Source organism: Lonchura striata, chromosome 8, assembly GCF_050655825.1.
Source record: "Lonchura striata isolate lonStrDom1 chromosome 8, ASM5065582v1, whole genome shotgun sequence".
NCBI lineage: Eukaryota > Metazoa > Chordata > Aves > Passeriformes > Estrildidae > Lonchura > Lonchura striata.
This window is the reverse complement of record NC_140710.1, coordinates 27,859,556-27,877,208: the sequence shown is the minus strand read 5'-3', so window position 1 is coordinate 27,877,208 and position 17,653 is coordinate 27,859,556. Positions and strand designations below refer to the sequence as shown.

General features: G+C 43.5%; 2 protein-coding genes and 1 long non-coding RNA gene across 15 annotated transcripts in view; 1 reads left to right on the top strand and 2 right to left on the bottom strand.

The window, feature by feature from the left end:
- RABGAP1L (RAB GTPase activating protein 1 like) overlaps window positions 1-6,850 on the bottom strand; it is a 230,906-nt gene extending 224,056 nt beyond the window's left edge. The window contains exon 1 of the mRNA XM_021546018.3: window positions 6,768-6,850. The gene's annotated coding sequence lies outside the window, so the exon portion shown is untranslated. The remainder of the gene's footprint in view (window positions 1-6,767) is intronic.
- A 34-nt stretch (window positions 6,851-6,884) lies between these two features.
- Window positions 6,885-7,810, top strand: LOC110478945 (uncharacterized). The gene is made up of 2 exons (XR_002466838.3): window positions 6,885-7,229; window positions 7,338-7,810. It is a non-coding gene; the product is annotated as an uncharacterized LOC110478945 (long non-coding RNA).
- Window positions 7,811-7,877: 67 nt separating this feature from the next.
- The window catches only part of CCDC180 (coiled-coil domain containing 180), a 33,753-nt gene continuing 23,977 nt past the window's right edge, over window positions 7,878-17,653 (bottom strand). For 12 of the 13 annotated variants that reach the window (XM_085586637.1, XM_085586641.1, XM_085586642.1 and 9 more), the window contains 5 exons: window positions 17,149-17,286; window positions 16,060-16,171; window positions 15,714-15,819; window positions 15,034-15,172; window positions 7,878-13,668 (listed from right to left, as the gene is read on the bottom strand). In XM_085586637.1, coding sequence (XP_085442763.1) covers window positions 13,537-13,668; window positions 15,034-15,172; window positions 15,714-15,819; window positions 16,060-16,171; window positions 17,149-17,286 — 627 coding nt within the window. In that variant the 3' untranslated portion in view covers window positions 7,878-13,536. The remainder of the gene's footprint in view (window positions 13,669-15,033; window positions 15,173-15,713; window positions 15,820-16,059; window positions 16,172-17,148; window positions 17,287-17,653) is intronic. The other variant, XR_014957119.1, reaches the window with a different exon arrangement.

The following is a 17,653-nucleotide window of genomic DNA, read 5'->3' as shown; positions in this document are numbered from 1 at the left end:
TGCAAGAGAAGACCACGGCTTGGTCATGGCTGGTTACTCAAAACTGATTTCTTTCATCAGAAGAATTAATATGACACAAGTTTTATAGCACGTGCTGAGAAGGGACTTTGTTGTCAGTCACGTTCACACTGATTTCATTCCTCACCTACACCACTGATACACTGTATGATAGCAACCAAATTGTTTCGTTTCTAAGCCCAAGAGTGACATGGGGACCTCACTAAGCCATTTAGCAAACGGCCTTCAAAATCCACTCTTAGATTCACTCGCTGACTGAAATCTTGTTCTGACAGTTTACTGCTTCTTAAAAACACCTTTCCTTTTCTCTGCCCTTTTACTTTTTCTTCTCTAGTTAGAAATCATGTGGGAGATAGCAAGAATTTAAGCAATTAAATTCTTACAGGAAGCTGTCCGTCATCATTAGTAATGAGCTCTACTATTTAAGAGTTTGCCAGTAGCCTAATGTAAAATGAAAGATCATACATGAAGGCAAATGTGCAGATTATAATTTTACCATTAATTACCACAGTTATTGTGGACTGTTTTGCATCAAAGTGTAACTCCACTTCAAAATCTTTCTACTATACCAGAAAACACCTCACCTCAGAACTCTCAGCCATGCTAAGAAGGGTGTTTCTAGTCCAAACAGATACCAAAGCCCTGTTTGGACAGAGCAACCAGACCAGTTACTGACATACCCAAGGCTTTATCTTGATACCACTGAATCACCAGAACATCAGCACAAGTCACACTGACACCAGTTAGGAAACTGTAGGATCCATCAAGCACCTACAGAGGGTTCAAACTAACCAAAAACTTCATCTCAGACTGTCTACACAGATTGTAACTCAAGAACTCATACCCTTATTTATCTTGAATAAAAAATGCTTCGATTTCCAAGATTTTCATTTATCGCAATGATTTCTCAAATGGATTTATGCATCAACAGAAAATAATTAAATTAATTCTAATTGGAAGCATTTATGTACAGATAGCATCAAGTATTTATCCACCCATCTTGCTGTTAAATATTAACATCTCCTTTTCAATGAAAGGGGAAGGCCATACACCAAAGCTGTACATTTCTACGTGGAGTTAGTTATTTTAGTGATGGGGGAAGAATATTATTAAAAAAAAAAAAAAAAAGATAAGATTGCTTTGTCTCCTTGGTACAAATTGCACTACATCTCAGGCAGGGCTTACCCCCTTACACAAGAGCTTGATACTGCTTGCTGCTTGTTTAGGGGCAACTGAAATCTTCCATTCAACCACAACAAGCTGAAGTTAGAATCATTCACTAACCAACACTTCAACTAATTTCCAAGTTTTACATACTTATAAATACAAAAGTTTTGATCTCTGCTTCACAAGCACCCAGCAGGCAGATGCTGGAGAAGCTACCCAAGAGCAGCCCAAAGACACAGGGTTTAGGATGGCTTTAGGAAAAATCAACACTGGCAGCAGAAGGAAAGGTAAGGAAGAAGTGCTCTCTGTGCTCAGTGGAACAAGTCACCTGTTAACAAAGTACATGGAAAGGATGACACACATGTACCTTTGCTGCCCCAGTTTTCACTGGCAAGGTCCACTCAGAAGCCTTCCAGACCCCTGAGCCCAGTAGCAGCCTGCTGGAGTGAGAAGTCCCCTCCAAAAGAGAAATATGAAGTTTAGAAGCACTTCAGGGAATTGGAAACATGCAATCTATGTAACCAGATGGGCTATATCTAAGACTCCTGAGGGAGATGGCCAGTGTAGCCAAGATACCACTTTTTAAAAGGCCATGAGACAGTCAGAGGCTCCTTCTGACCAGAAAAAAAGGCAAATATCACAACCAATTTCAAGAGCAAGGAGGAGGATCCAGGCAACCACAGATCAGCCTCCTGGAAGGCATCCCTCTGTTCAAGCACAGGAAGATGACAGGGAATGGATTTACCAAGGACAACTGACGCCTGAAGAACACAAAGAGTTTACTGCAAGGAGATGACTGGCTTAGCAGATGATGGAAGAGCACAGAACACAGAAGGCCATTAACAAGAGTCCCCCACAGCATCCCTACAGCCAAACTGGTGAGACAGGCATGGGGTAAGTGAGCAGTGAGGTGTTTGGGAATTTGCCTGGACTGCTGAGCTGAAAGAACAGCCACCAGCTGTACCAAGTTCCATCCAAGCAGTTGCAGTGACATCCCCTGGGGATCACCTGGATGAAACCAGCAGTAACACCCAATGTCTTTAGGAATTATCTAGATGATGGGACAGGCTGCATCCTCAGGAAGTTTCCAATGACACCAGAGTGGGAGGAGTGGTCAGCTCCCCTCAGACCTGGACAGGATGGAGAAAGGCACTAATAAGTCCTTGTGAAGTTCAGTGAAGGCAAGTGGTGGGTCCTGTATCAGTGGCAAAACAACCTCCTGTGACAAGATGGGCTGAACACAAACTAGATAAAGCCTCACTTTTTCAGAAAACTATTTGGAGATCCCAGCAGGCAAAATTTTGAAAATAAGTCACCAGGACATCCTCATAGCAAAGGCAGCTGAGCACAGCGTGGGCTGTTTGCAGGAGAACAGGCAGCAGGTCTGGGGAAGGATCAGTCCCCTCTGTGAGCCTGTGTTTGCAGAGCAGCCAGGTTTGGGCTCCCTGGTACATCTCAGACACTCTGGAGCACGTCCAGTGGCCAAGCTGGCCAGATGGCAGGAGCACATGGTGTACAGTGAGAGGCTGATGGAACTGAGTTTGCACAATCTGGTCCAGAAAAGAGCTCTAAAGGATCCTTAGTACTGTCAGCTCTCTAATGAAAGGCTGCAGAAGGGAGAACTGGACTCTTTAGGATGATGGACACTGATATGTTAAGAGGCAACAGACACAAGCTGGAAAGTAAATTTCAACTAGCTTAAAGGGAGAGAGAAAAGAAATTGCACAATTAAGTGCAGTCAATTGTGGAAACGGATTGCCCAGAAAGGTGTTAAAGGCTTGAACAATCTTATCTAAATCATTCCTACTTTAATATATGCAGGGAGCTGGATCAGATGACCTCCAGAAGCCCCTTCCAACTTAAATTACTCTGTTTTAGGAATTTACTACTTGACCTGCCAATTATTCTATATTAGAAACTTTCCTTCAGGTTTTGCATCAGGTTTATTTCTTTAAACCATGTGCTTCAGAATTCCAGTTCTGCTGTACATACAGCCTACATCCAGTGACCTACACAGAAATGTATATATCTCTTATCTTCTTGCCCTTAGAACTTCTTCCCTTTGTACTGCTGCGCTTCCCCCACAAACAGGGAACATGTTTTCAGCATCAGAAACATTTTACGCTTTTAAGCTTAGGTGATCTAAAAAAACCCACACCTTCTTCAGTATTCTGGCTCATGACACAGGGATGACAAGAGTAGGAAAGCAGATGGCTGTGACCCATCTCACTGTGGCAAAAGCTACTTTTTCCTTCTGACCACTTCAAAACATTAGAAAGAAACTTCTACTACTCCTTCCATAGAGTAAGAGACATTCCATGAAAGACACAATCTAACATGCTTTCCACAAGGGCCTTACCTTTCAGAGCAATCTATTTTACTAAGCAGATTTTGGTACCTCATTTATGTATTTATGTTCTGTTTACAAACAGTCACACCCAACAAACTAGTTTGTCAGCATCACAAAGTCACTTCTGGGAACACTCCTGACAGCAAATTTAAATAAACACTTTAAAAGCCACAGAGGTTTTCTAATAATCTACACATTGTTTTTGTTTCTCTTTAAATCTACGAATATAGGAAAAACGTGAAATAAGCAATTCTCAAACACATCAGTCTTTGTTTATGGACTAGGACTCGGCCAAATAACAAAGAATCCCTTCACCAATCCAGGTTACAATAATGGCTCCTTCAACAGCTGTACCAGTATAACAGAGCAAGACTGAGACTGGAACAAACTGACAAAGGTATGAATTTCAAAAAACACATGTTATCAAAATATACTTGAAAACAACCTTCACTAAAAGGACATGGTCAGGAAACTCAATGTTAATGCCTGAAAGGTGCATTTTAATTCTCACTTAATAGGTCAAGATCAAAATTCATGGGGAGAAGCTGAGAATTAGTACAGGAATGATTAGTGTAGGTGGTGGCCCAAAGAGCAAACAAACCTTCCATGGTGTATTTCCACACATTTGCATCCTTTTTGTTAAAAGTGCCTATTTTTTTTTTAATACCAAGATCAAGAGTGCCAATAAAACCTATCAGTCCATGGGGTGCATAAAATTAGTATAATCCCATGACAAATTAATCTAGACTAGAAATCAGAAAGTGTGTAATTACTAAGGTCAGTCAAGTTTGAAATAGCCTTCCTATTACAGCAGAGGTAATAGCAATATACAATAATTATTTTTAAATTAGAGCAGAATAAATTTACAAAAACCCCTAACAATGCCAAGATCACTCCTTGAAATTAAGAACTCACCAAAAAGTTCAGAGAGCTGAACAGATGAGCAAAGGAGAGAGAAGAAAACCACAGCAATTTCTGTGGGCCCATGGAAGAACACAGACACACAGATGGCTCTTGAGTCCATTTAATATTGTCAAAAGTCAATAAAAAATTACACCATGGCTTCATAATCAATCTAAGACAGTACTGGCAGAAAAAAAAAAAAAAAAAAAAGAGCCACCACCCTTACTAGCACTGCTACCTTCACCACAAGTAGCTTAAGCCAGTCAAACCCACAATGTAGCTTCTTCTAGCAGCCCTGGCTTCTGCCATTCACTCCCTGGCCATAAAGCCAGGTGCCAGCTAAGGACCATCATACCACCTGTGACTGTTCCACTCTCTCCCCTACCAACACTCAGCTTCCTCCTCTGGACTAAGGCAATGCCCACACGGCCAGGCAAGTGAGCAGGGTCAGGAAGTTGTTGTAATCAGAGTACCTCAGGGAACAAAAAAAAAAAAAAAAAAAAAAGAAGAAATAGAAGTACATATTTTTAACCAGATTAGTTCTTTTTACTCACTTCCTGACTGTGGAAGTCCCTTTGATGAGAGAAGAGAAGGAGCAGCCACAACGCTGCTCCTTCTCTTGACATGCTAGGGAGTGCACCAGGAACACAAGAGAGCACATTACAAACTTGATCTTTCTGCAATCCCCTTACTAACACCACCATGACTTAATCTGTGAATCACTTTTTAAAGAACTGAATGCTATTTTTAACAAAGCAATACCTTTCATTGTAACCATTTTAAAGCAAAGACTGCAGAACAATTTTTACAGTTCTCATAAGCTGTTCTAGGCCCAGAGTACTTTCGGAAAAAAAGCAGTTATTTTAAAAATCAAATCAATAAAACAAAACTAACCAAGCATGATTTTCCACCTCTGCCTAAAACAGAAGGAAGCAGTGGAAGGCCCTGTCACTCACTGAGTTCTGGGGTTCATCAGCTGGGGCTGCCTCTCCTCTGGACACTCCCTGGCAGCATTCTTACAACACTGGAGTCAATTTGTGCTTACTTTTAACTGTATTTATAGTTGTTTCAAGTTTAAACTACAAAGTAAGTTATTAATCATATAATTATTACCATCTAACCCATACAGAGTTAGCTACAATCCTACTTAAAACCTAGGCAGAGACATAATTTGCAGAACCAACCTTATAAGCCAAGTAAACCTTCATGCAATCTGGAGCCAGGCTGGTCTGACAGGCAGTCAGGATTTGGCCTGTATCATAGAGGTTTGTTTAAATAAAGCTACAGTACCTTCTTTGCATTTACAGGAGTAACAAAATGTTGCCTGTACCCTCAACAAGACATCTCTCTGGAAACTGGAAGCACACCTGCCCTTCTGAAAGTTTTAGCTGGAAAGCCACACGGTTGTGAGACTGGAGCTTGACTATGAGAGATAAACAATGCTTACCTAATCAAGTTATTTCTTAATTGTCACTAGTTTTTTCTCTGTTTTAAAGAAGAGCTGACATTTTAAATCTTTTATCCCCCTCTCAAGCACACAATGGATGGATACCCACACGCACACAGCTGTGAAATGTGGTAGGATATATGCCTTATTCACAGCACTATCAAACCAAGCACAGCAAACGTAGCAGCACAGCTTTGAGAGAGTGACAGCAGGAGCAAAGTACACACGACACGCCACTGCAGGAACTTATACAGGAGGAGAATCACCAAGTCCATTTCCTTCACTGCCGTCCCTGCTTCAGATGGTATCAGCAGGTTTTCAAGTACTCTTATCTACACAGCAGAATTTTGTACCAGCTTACAGGTCGGGGGAGAGTGGAAGAGGGCTTAAAAAACAAAACAAACACCAGAAATAAAACAAACCGCCAGAAAAAAAAAAAAGGATGAAAAAGACAACCACCCCAAAGCAAAACACACGCGTCAGTTTCGCCAGCAGACGAAACTGACGCACGCAGACGGCACGGACCGAGGGCTGTAGTTTGCTAGTCCGGGCTCTTGGGAAGTGACTTCACTTTTCCCGTGGAGGAGGCAGGGAGATGAACGCGTTCCCGACCACGAAAACAACTTTATTTTTTAAATCCCGCACTGCGCCCCAGCTCCTCTCCTCGCGGAGCGCCGCTGCGCAGGGAGCTCCGGCACACGGACAAACGCCCAACAACGCGGAGCAGCCGAACCATCGCCCCGCGCCCGCCGCGCCGGGGGCCCGCGGCCAGCGCAGGAGCCAGCTCGGGTCAGCGGGCACTGCCACCGCAACGCGGGCTGGCCCGGCGGCTCCCCGTCCTCCCCCTCGCTCGCCCCGGCGGGCAGCGTCCCGCTGTCTCACCGCGGCCGCCGGGCCGTCCTCGCCGCGCCGCCGCCGCTCCAGCCCGGCGGGGCCGCGCAGCCGCCTCAGGGCCGGCGCGGCGCCGCCCGCATTCCGGCGGCGCGGGGGCGGGCGGGTGCGCGCGCACGGCCGACACGGCGGCAGGCGGCAGCGGAGGAGGGACGGCGGCGGCAGCGCTCCGCCGGCCGGCCCGGCTCCCCGCCGTGGTGGGAGTGCCCCCTCTGGGACGCAGAATTACAGAATGGAACCATCTGTCATTGCGTTGGAGAAGAGCATCTCGTTTCGCTCTCGTGCCGTGGCCACACAGCTCCTCTGGTTCCTTCGAGCTCCGTCCAGCCTGGCTTTGGACACGCCGAGGATGGAGCCAGCCCGGAGGTTCTCTGTGCACCCGGTGGCAGGGCCTCACCACTCTCACAGGGAGAAATTTATTCCTAATATCTAATCTAACCCCGCTCTCTAGTGGTAAGCAATTCTTCTGCGTCCTGTAACTGTATGTTGTTGTAAATAAATTCTCCCTGCAAGTTCCCTTTCAGGTAGCATGAGGTCACCCCAAAGCCTCCTCTTTTCCAGGTTGAACAATCCCAGCTCTCTCAGCCTTTTATCACAGCAGAAGTGCTCCGTGCCCCTGACCATGCTGGTGCCACCTCTGGGCCCACTCCAACAGGTCCTTGTCCCACAGCTGGAGGCAGGTGGGTCTCACCTGAGCAGAGGGGCAGAATCCTCCCCTCTGCTGCTGCCCACACTCATTTCGGTAAATGCTTCTCTCCCACCTGTCAGAAAGCATCCAGCAGGCACTGAAACGTGTCAAAATCCTCACCCACAACTGAAGGACAATGGAAGCAACCTTTAAATCGTAGCACGCTTTGGGAAAAATGAATTAAGCTTGCCTTCAGATTTTGTACCCTGGTCTAGCCAAGTGGTAGATTGTGTTTGCTTATAGACAGTGGTTTGGTGTGGTTAAACAAATATTTAAAAAGTAAATATCTATGCTTAATCAAATATCACTATTGTTTATGTTTAAATAAAATATGTTTAAATTACGACAGCTTGTCTTGTCAAGTTGTGTGTGAAACAAATTACATATAAATTAAAGTTCAGCAAAATCTTAAGGAATGCCAAGACACAGCCTTCCATAAAACAACTTTAGCATAAAAGCCAGTGGGCTGTGTCCTGTTGGCCCTGGCACAGCCAGACTGCCCATGTGGGCATTGATTTTAGGTTTCTTGTCACTGGGGTCAAGAGGTTTGTTTGTTACATGGTCTTTTTTGAGCTGAACTGTCATTAAAAAACCTGTCTCAAAGTTGGCAAGACAAGCAGGCAAAGGAGAGCATTTCACAGAAGAAAAAAAGCCAGCTCCCATTTAAGAATTCTTATGATTTGTCTATAAATGGTGTAAATTAAATTGCCTCCAGATTACTTTTATCCCACCATGAGTTCAGATAAACCACAAAGGCATAGGGAAAGCAGAAGAATTCAGGCAGAGGAGGAAAATTATTTTACTATTACAATAGAGAAATATTAAGAAGAGAGTATCCCTGACACTGTACCCAGTCACTGCACACTGGTGTGTGAATGTGGCTAATAATGAAAGTCATTTTATTAATTACCAGAGTTATGAATAAATGGCCATAACTGGTTATTGGAAATGGAGAGTTTGTTCAGGAAGCCTAGGTAGGAAAAAAGAGACATAAGGTACAGAATGAATGACAATATTTGGATCATGGCAAAAAGGAAAAGAACCATTGTAATCAGATGATTTACAGGGGAAGTGAATAGTCCAAATCCAAAACATAGACCCACACCACCCACTGTGAAGAGAATTAACTCTACCATCCAAACCTACCAATACACGAATAAACCTAAACTACAGAAAGAAAGAATTTATTTAAGAGGCTTACAAATATCATCTGCAATTTTAGACAACACATTTAGAAAAATGGTTAACTAATCTGAAGGCTATTAGCAATTCTCTTCAAGAACTCAGAAAAGATACTGAAGTTCCATGAGACCAGCAAAAAGCAAACACTGCCTACCCTAAAGCAGAAAAGGATGAGAATCAGAGGCCAATCAGCTTTATTTTGTATCAGACATAATTTTGTATCTTCCAAATTACTGGCAGAAATTATTAAGCAAATTATTTGTCAGGCCTTGGATGATAAGATTAATAAAAACATTAACATCTCAAAACCAAATTATGGAATCTTGACTGCAGCAAGGCTTCTGACAATGTATCAGCTAATGCTCTCCTAAGCAGGATCAGCATTGGCTATACAAAACTTGGTTGAAATGCTTAGAAAATGGCACTCAAAAGTAGTATCAAGTTAGTTTTGCAGTCCTCCTACATCTTGAGTTCTGAACTGCTTCTGTACGGGAATAGGTTTTGGAATATTTTTCTCATATTTGTGGAGGATATCCTGTCCAGGTGAGCGCTGTAATCATTTTGAAAGATCTAATTGGAATTGAACAAATCATGACAAGTAAGAACCAAGATCTGAACTAAAGACGATGTAATTCAATAAGGTGATAAAATACTACACACAGCTGGGAATAACAATTAGTAGCAAAAAAGCGAGTTGGAGACAGAGGCAAAGCAGTTGCTTCATAGAAAATCTTTGTTCGTGGTAGTTCACAAACAGAAAATGAGATAACAGCGATTTGTGACCTACCCCTTGCCACACACACAACCTGCCACCACCTAAAACACAGGCTGCCCTGGCAGTGCCAAGCACCTCCTGCAAACTGACATCAGTAAAATGGGGTGGTGAGCTTTGTTCCCATGGAAAAGGGCTAGAATTGGTGTCCAGGGCCCTGTGGCCCTGAGTAGGCTGCCACCTCCTAAAATTCCAATCAATGCAGGATGTCTCCCAGACCCAACTGCTACCACCTACAACTCAGGCTGCCCTGGCAGTGCCAAACACCTCCTCCAAACTGACATCAGCACACTGGTGGGGTGAGTTCTGGCAAGTGGGCTGATGTTCATGTCCAGGGGTCTTGACAGAGTGCCCACATAGCTCAGCACAGGAGAAAAAAATTGAATAAATGCTAAATATTGAATTGTCAGAGCTTACCCTCCCCTGATACACACAACCCACACTGGAACAAAAGAAAAACCAAATGCCAGGGAGAGAAAAAAAAACACCCACAATGTTGGCTGCAGTGTGGTGGGGAGAAAAAAATTGTGGTGTCTCCTGTATTGGGGAATGGAAAAAATACCAAAGGGTTCATGCAGCAGCTTGGGTAAAGCAGATGAGAATCTGGTAAATATCTTGCATGGGTCTCCTCTTCACAGCAGATGAAGCTGGTGGGTTTGGTGTCCTTTATCTTGTTCACTTGGATTTTCTGGGGCTGGGATGGAGCAGCCCCTTCCTTGCCTTCCTGCTGGTTCCCGTCTCCTATCCTGGCCAATTAATCTCCCATCAATTGTTCTCTCTGATCTAAAACCAAAACCAAACCAATTAAACCATCCCATTACAGAAATAAACAGAAGGATTGCTGCTGCTGTCTCCAAGGCCAGGGAAAGGAAAGAAAACCAACTTCTTGCCTAAGCTAACAAAACCCAAGCTAAGTAAGCAAAAAAAGAATCTGCACGGCACGATGGATGCCTGGGCAGTGAGGCTTTGAATAAAGCACATCAAAAACCCCCAAGGCTCCCCCATTCTCTGGACCCACCTTAAAGCTACAGCAACCATTTCTGGGCCTAGAGCAGCCTAGACCTGGAGGGGCTGGAGCACATCCAGGGAGGGGCAGTGAAACTCATGAAGAACCTGACATGTATGTCTTTTGAAGAGTGGCTGAGTGAGATGGGGCTGTTCAGCTGGGGAAGAGGAGGCTCAGGGGTGACTTTAATGCTCTTTACAACTCCCTGACAGCAGAGTGTGGCCAGTTGGGTGTTGGGCTCCGTTCCCAAGCAGTGATAGGACAACGGGACACAGTCTTAAACTGTGACAGGGGAGGCTTAGGTTGTTAATTAGAAATAAATTCTTCTTGGTGATTAGATATTGGAATGGGCTGTCCAAGGAGGTAGTGGAGCCTTCCCCAAAACTCTCCTGTCATGCCTTGCCTATCCCTCCATTGTCTACATTTTCCTTTCCTGCCCCTCCCTTGCATTTCCTTGCTGAAAGTCAAGGGAGGGATAGGCAAGGCAAGGGACATGTAGGCAAGGCAAGGATGGGGTAGGTAAAGAAACAGAGGGCCAGGCAAGGGAGGGGCAAGATAAGGAACAGACAAAGCAGGGGGCAAGGGAAAGCAATGCAAGGGAAGGAAAAGGCAAGGCAAGGAAAAGCCAAGCAAGAGATGGGAAAGGGAGAGGCAAAGGAGGAGCATAGGAGGGGCAAATAAGTGCAAGGCAAGAAAGGGGAAAGGAAAAGAAACAGGCAAGGCAGGGGCAGAGCAAGAAAGAGTAAAGGGAGGGGCAAAGGAAGGGCAAAACAAAGTAAGTGGCGGGTAAGGGACAGGTAGGGGAGCAAGGAAAGGGAGGACAAGGAAATACAAAGGAACCTTCCTGGAATGGAAAGAAGATCCCTCCCTCCAAATTACTGTAATTTCCCAATTATGGGGCATCCAGGCAAAAATACAGTAAAAGGAGTAACAGTTCTTTACTAGAAATAAACCCCAACATAACAAGAAGACGGTAACAGAAACTTCCCACCTGCTAAGTACATTTTCCTGCTTTAGTGTAGTTATGACTACGCTCGGCAGGGCGTGCTGGCACACTCTGGGAAGCACAGGCTGCAATGGTTCCATCGCAGCTGGCAGGAGAGCTGGCAGTTCTGGTGGGGCAGAAGCTGCAGTGATCCTCTCACAGCCGGCACAGGGAGGGAAGGAAGAAAATTGCTCCTTCCGCAAACTCACAGGGGCGCAGCTGCTCTTGGCATTGCAGCAGGCACAAGCTGGGGGAGGTAGGCAGGGCTCCATCAGGGTGCTGAGCTACTGTGCAGAAAGAGATGAGGTTGAGACTGCCCGGCTCCAGGCAGCAGCCATACAACTGCTATGGATCCCTCGGCCAAAGGAAGGACTCACCTGCAGCCGAAGTCTCAGACCTTTCACAGCACCAAGTCACAACTCCTGAAGAACCCCAAGTGGAAGAGCCCATCCATCAGCCAAAACTCCCAAACCTACTCCGCTGGAATGCCAGGGCCATTGGCCACTTCCTTTTGTGTTTTGATCACTGAATATTCACTCAGAAAGCCACCTCCTCCCCCTTCCAGGGTCTCCCCGATAACAGTGGGAAGAAATTTACTGAGAAACCTAAACCCACAAGGAGTAAGTCCAAAGAATGCAAGGCAAGGGAAAGGCAAGGCAAGAAGGGATAAGGCAAAGAAGGGGCAAGGGAAGGTCAGAGAGGGGCAATGCCATGGACAGGTACGGTAAGGCAAGGCAAGGAAAAGCCAAACAAGGGAGGGGCAAAACAAGGCAAGGGCAGGCAACAGAGGGGCAATGAAAGGCAAGGAGGGGAAATGCAAGAGCAAGTTAAGGCAAGGCAAAGAAAGTAAAGGGAGGAGGTCAGCAAGGCAAGAGATAGACGAAGGAAAGCAAAGGCAGGGTAATGGATGCAGGGAAAAGGCAGCAGAGGGGGAAGGAAGGCAAGGCAATGTAGAGGAAAGAAGGGGCAAGGGAGACAGAAAGCAAGGCAAGGGACAGGCAATGAAAGGAAAATGACAGCAAGGCTAGGGAGAGGTAGGCAAGAAAGGGCAATGGAGGGGTAGGCAAGGCAAGGAAAGACAAGGGAAAGCATGGAGTAAGGCAAGAGTGGAGCATGGGATGGGCAAAGAAAGGAAAGTGAATCTAAGGCAAGGGAGGGGCAAGGGTAGGCAAGGCAAAAGGGGTCATGGGGGGGGGCAAGGATAGGCAAGGCAAGGGAAGGGCAAGCTAAGGGATGGGCAAAGGAAGGAAAACAAATGCAAACCAAGGGATGGGCAAGAAAAAGCAAGGTGACACAATGGAGAGGCAAGGTGAGAAAACACAAGAGGGGCAAGGCAAGGGAGGGGAAAGACAGAGGCAGGGAAGGGCAAGGAGGGGTAAGGCAGAGGGGCAAGGTAAAGAAAAGCAAGGCCAGGCATAAGAAGGGCGAGTCAATATAAGGCAGGGAACAGGAAAAGATAAAGGAAAGAGTGGGGCAAGGGAGGAGCAAAGCTTGGCAAGAAAAGTAAGGGGTAACAGAGGGGCATGGCAAAGGAGGGGAAGGCAAGGCAAGAGAGGAACAGGTAAGGCAAGGCAAGGAAAGAAAGTGATAGGCAAGGATAGGAAACACAAGGTAGAAGAGGTGAGGCAAGGAATGGGAAGGGTAGGCAAGTCAAAGCTTGTTATACCAAGACAAGACCAAGGCTGGCCATCTCCAATCAGAGGTCTCCAGGCAGAGGTGCCTGGGCACAGCCCCTTGACAAAAAAGTGCTTTGTTAGGGATAGTTCTCTTTCATGCCTTGGGGAGTTTTCAGACCAAACCAGCTCCCAGGGGCAAAATTGCAGCAAAATTCTGTAACCTCTGCTAATAAATATGCATTAAGTACCCTTGCACAGAGGATTCATGTGCACAAACACATCTGGTAACAGATGATACTGTAAGCCAAACCAGGTGGTTATGTAAGGAGATGAGTATAGTAGTAGTCTGAAGACTGCATATGAGGAAATGAGTGGTAACATGGCAAAACAAACAAAAAGGCAAAATGTAGCTTTTTTTCAATGCAACAGATTAATAAAAGAAAAAATATCAATGACATTCATACAAATTTGTCAATTTACGCCAACAAAGCTCAGCAAAATTTGACTGAACTCAGACGTAGAGTCGCTTTATCTTCCGAACAGATTCTTCCCACCAGTCACTCCAACGCTGAATTGCCAGCAGCTGAGCTGCACTTTCTTCCTTGATCTGGGCAAACATCTGTTCAACTTTACTTTTGTATTTCTGTATTAAAAAACCCCAACAATTAAAGACAAAATTAGTACTGACAAAATATAATTTTATTTGCCTAAATCCAGGTCCTGATCCATTGTGCCAGGAGACTGCATAGAGGCCATGCCTCTGACAATAGAACTAATATGAATAATTAAATACTACCTGTGTTCCTTTTAAAGACTTCCGAAATTAAATTACAGCAGTATTTAAATTTTGCTAAAATGCAAGACCTTTATCTTATTTGCATTAGTTCCTAAGAGAAGGGAGTTGCATTCTCTCAGGAAAACACAGGATACACTCGGGCTCTTGCTGGAACTTCTTAACTCAAAAGTATGAACTGAACTATTACAAAACTGCTAAAAAGTAATTTCCTCTAGACAGAAACTTACAGACTACCATAAAAACCTCAAGGCACTTTAATATTCTTGGAGAGTCCATGCTCCAAAACATAAAGTACTCTATTTCTTAATGCAACACACAGGAAAATACTCCTGTGGCATGCATGCATTCTATATCCAATCCTTTTATCCAACCATTTGTATCCAAACAACCACATTCCCTTCAAATCTTTGCTATAATCAGGTTCCTGGGCACCAGAACTAGATACATAAAACACACACACACAAATGGATTGTTTTGATGGCATTTGCCATCATTGACAGTATATTTTACATTCCCCTATTAAAAGCAGGTATTTTTTAAAAAGTTAATTTAGTTCAGTGGGAGTACAATTACTTCCAGGTCAGATGCATAAAGGCATCTCCAAGTGATTTAACATAAAAATATTCTCCTAACTGCTAAGCACTGCTGTTTTGAGAACCATTGTCTGTGCCAGTCAGAGGCAGAGTTGTCTGCATTCTTTTAACAGACTCAGTGAAGAAAGAGGAATCTTTCTGATGGTGGAAACAGCCATCTGTGATAGTTGTGGATATAAGAAAGGTATGAAATATTTTACAGCTCTTCATCTTTTATGGGCAAATCAGCTTTTGTGATCTAAGGCTGGAGCTAAAGGCTTCAGAAAGAAAGGTGAGTGAAAACAAGTAGGACTGAAACGGCACAACTGCTTTTGGAACTATGATGCTGCCAAAATGCAGTGTCCTGTTTCTGACACCATCCATGCTTCTCTGCTGAAACAATTCCTCTTTGTCATATCTCTGAATGAGAAGACTCCATGAGGAACCAACCCTGTCTGCCTCTGACAGCATTACAGAGAAATGGACACCAGAAAGGATTCCTACACATGGATAATAGGGCCTTAAGACCAGCAAACACTGTGTACGTTAAAAACTTACACACACAACTAAGATTTCATAATTGTCTTCTTAAGAAACCAAAACAGCAGCAGCCCACTGAAGTCCTTCCCCACAGACCCACCTTATATGCAGCCTGTCTTGCATCCACCACTGCCAGATGGCTCAGGGTAGTCTTAGCTGTTGAAACTGATGCAGTTCCTCTGCAAAGAACATACTCTGGAGTGTCAGGAACAGTAGTCTCGGGTATTCCTGGCCAAGTCCTATGAAAAACCAAACCAACCAAAACAAACACATGAGAAAAGAAGTTAGAAAAGAGAACAGATCATACTAATTCACACTACTTGTACTAAGGTGCCAAAGATCAATGTTGGGGTTTTTTTCCCACAAAAGGTTTACCCTAAAAACATCTTTGTTTACTACAACCACCTGTTCTTTTAAAGCATCAGGTTCTCCCCACAGCATAGAACTAATTTCTTCTGAAAGACAATACACAGAGTATTCACATATCTGAATGTAATGAATTGATAACTAGTGACAAACAAGTGGCATAGCAATAGCATTGACATGGGGTTTTACAATACTTTTTTATTGTTTTACAATACTATATTTATTTGGATCTATTGCAATTCTTTCTTTAAAATTATTACCCAATCAAACTACCACTACCCCATTACTAGTTCAATGACATTACTAATGATGAGCAGCAGTTTCAATGAGTGCAGCAAAAAACTACGAGGACAGGGCCTGTTATCAGTTCAGAGCAGAGGAATTAGATCAGTGTTTGGTATCTCCAAATATTACCTCCTTCCTCGTTTGACTAACTGTTGAACTCTGGAGGTTCCTAGAGGAAGTCCAGTTTGTTTATGACACATTAAAGTTGGCATCTTCTCTGTAGGTATTTCAGCTCCTGGGAGGTAATAGAGGATATGTTCAGCAGAAACAAAACAATATCAGGAATACAGCTGGTTTGGAGTAATTGTGCAGCTCAATGCTCTACACACTCAAGAAATAGCTTTGCATGCTTTATTATGCAAATTTCTTAATTTAAAATTTATAGTATATCAAAGCCTCCTATTCCTAGGGACACACTGCTGCAATCTTTGATAAGGGAGAGGAGTTCTGAACAAGCAATCTCTTCTTTTCTTACCTGCTACTTTTACATCATCAACAGTGATGATTTCATCTAGTTCCAAGAGGAGCTTTTCAGTGAGGGCAGCCAGTGCAGAAAAAAAGCTCTGAGCACACTCAGCAACACAATCCTGTTGCAACATTGGAGACAAGTGAGAGGAATTCCTTTGATAATTGGATCTCATCTCCTTTTAACTTGGCTATGAAAGACTACACATATATCAAAACCTGGCATTCCACAGCAGCTGCAGATAACAGACATTAGGTTCAAAGTTGCACATAAAAGGGTCTCAAAGTGTCACTGCAGTATTCTTAACATTGCCTGATTATATAAAGATCATAAAACTGTAGAGTTTTGGGTATAGGTACCTAGCAATTACACAGTTGGGTTAAATGTGATAAAACCAGCTTCTAGCCAAAGAGAAGATAATTTTGGAATTCAGGTACTTGGGTGCTTAGCCCAGGTGTTACTCTCAATCAGGGTGTTTCTGTGTCTGTATGTAGAGCTAAGAGTAGGAGTTACTACTTTGGAATGAAAAATATCAGTACTCTGCAGACAGTGTAGAATTTGGAGTAAGTGGCCTGAGTGAACTAAACAAGAGGTTTTAATGCTGGGGAACCGACCTTCAATTAACCCAGGGGGCGAAGGGGGTAAAGTATTTTGATTCCTGAATCTCTCCTGTAAATTCAGCTTATTTCAGTTCTTAATCTTATGTACAAAAGTGTCATTATCTTCACTAATGAAATACACAGAGAAGAAACCCTTCCAGGCATCTGTTGTCTGGAAGTAAGAGAACTAACCAGAAGATGTCACCACCACAGCCAATACTCCTACACACCATTAAACTCACAGCCAGCAGGTTCTATGAATTATATAAAATATCAGTAAGTTCCACAATGTATCTAAGCAGCTGTATGTGTGCAGATATATTTATGTCTAATGCTGACAATACACCACTTAAAATGTAGCAATATATGAACAGGATTGCTTAAAACTGAAAAAAAAAAATTCAAGTTTCCTTTGTGTGGAGGAAAAATGTATCCAAAATACACCCTCCTTTTCAAATGCAATATTTAAGTTTACATTAGCCAAGGGCTTTACAATTACCTGCAGCATCTTTGTATTGAGGTGAACCCCATCAGTTTGATCTTTTTGCCTTTTTATTTCCTCTTGGCACAAAACCTCCAACTGAAGGGAGTTATTTGGGTGTCCTAGGGAGTAATGTAATTTTCTCCTGTGCACAGTCTTTAAGAGAATATGTAAGAAAGAAATGCCTTCAGTAAAGAATATACTGTGAGTCATAAAAAGGAAGGAGTAAACCACAAACATTTTCTATAAAGGTATTCAGAAACACAGGGAAAATGGAGCTACTTCTTGGCTGTCTGGATATAAGCTTTGCAGTGCAAGATGCATCAAATTGCCTCTCTGCTGGCCTCTGGTCTCACTTTGGGATTTATTTTCAACAAAAAATCATCTCTTCTACCACATGGTAAGTAAATATACAAAATATCTCTATATTTGTAATTTTTATCTAATTTTTAATACTCAGACACTCTCAAGACACTCCAGCATTTTCTGTGTAATCTCCATTACAATTCTGTTCTCAGTTCTG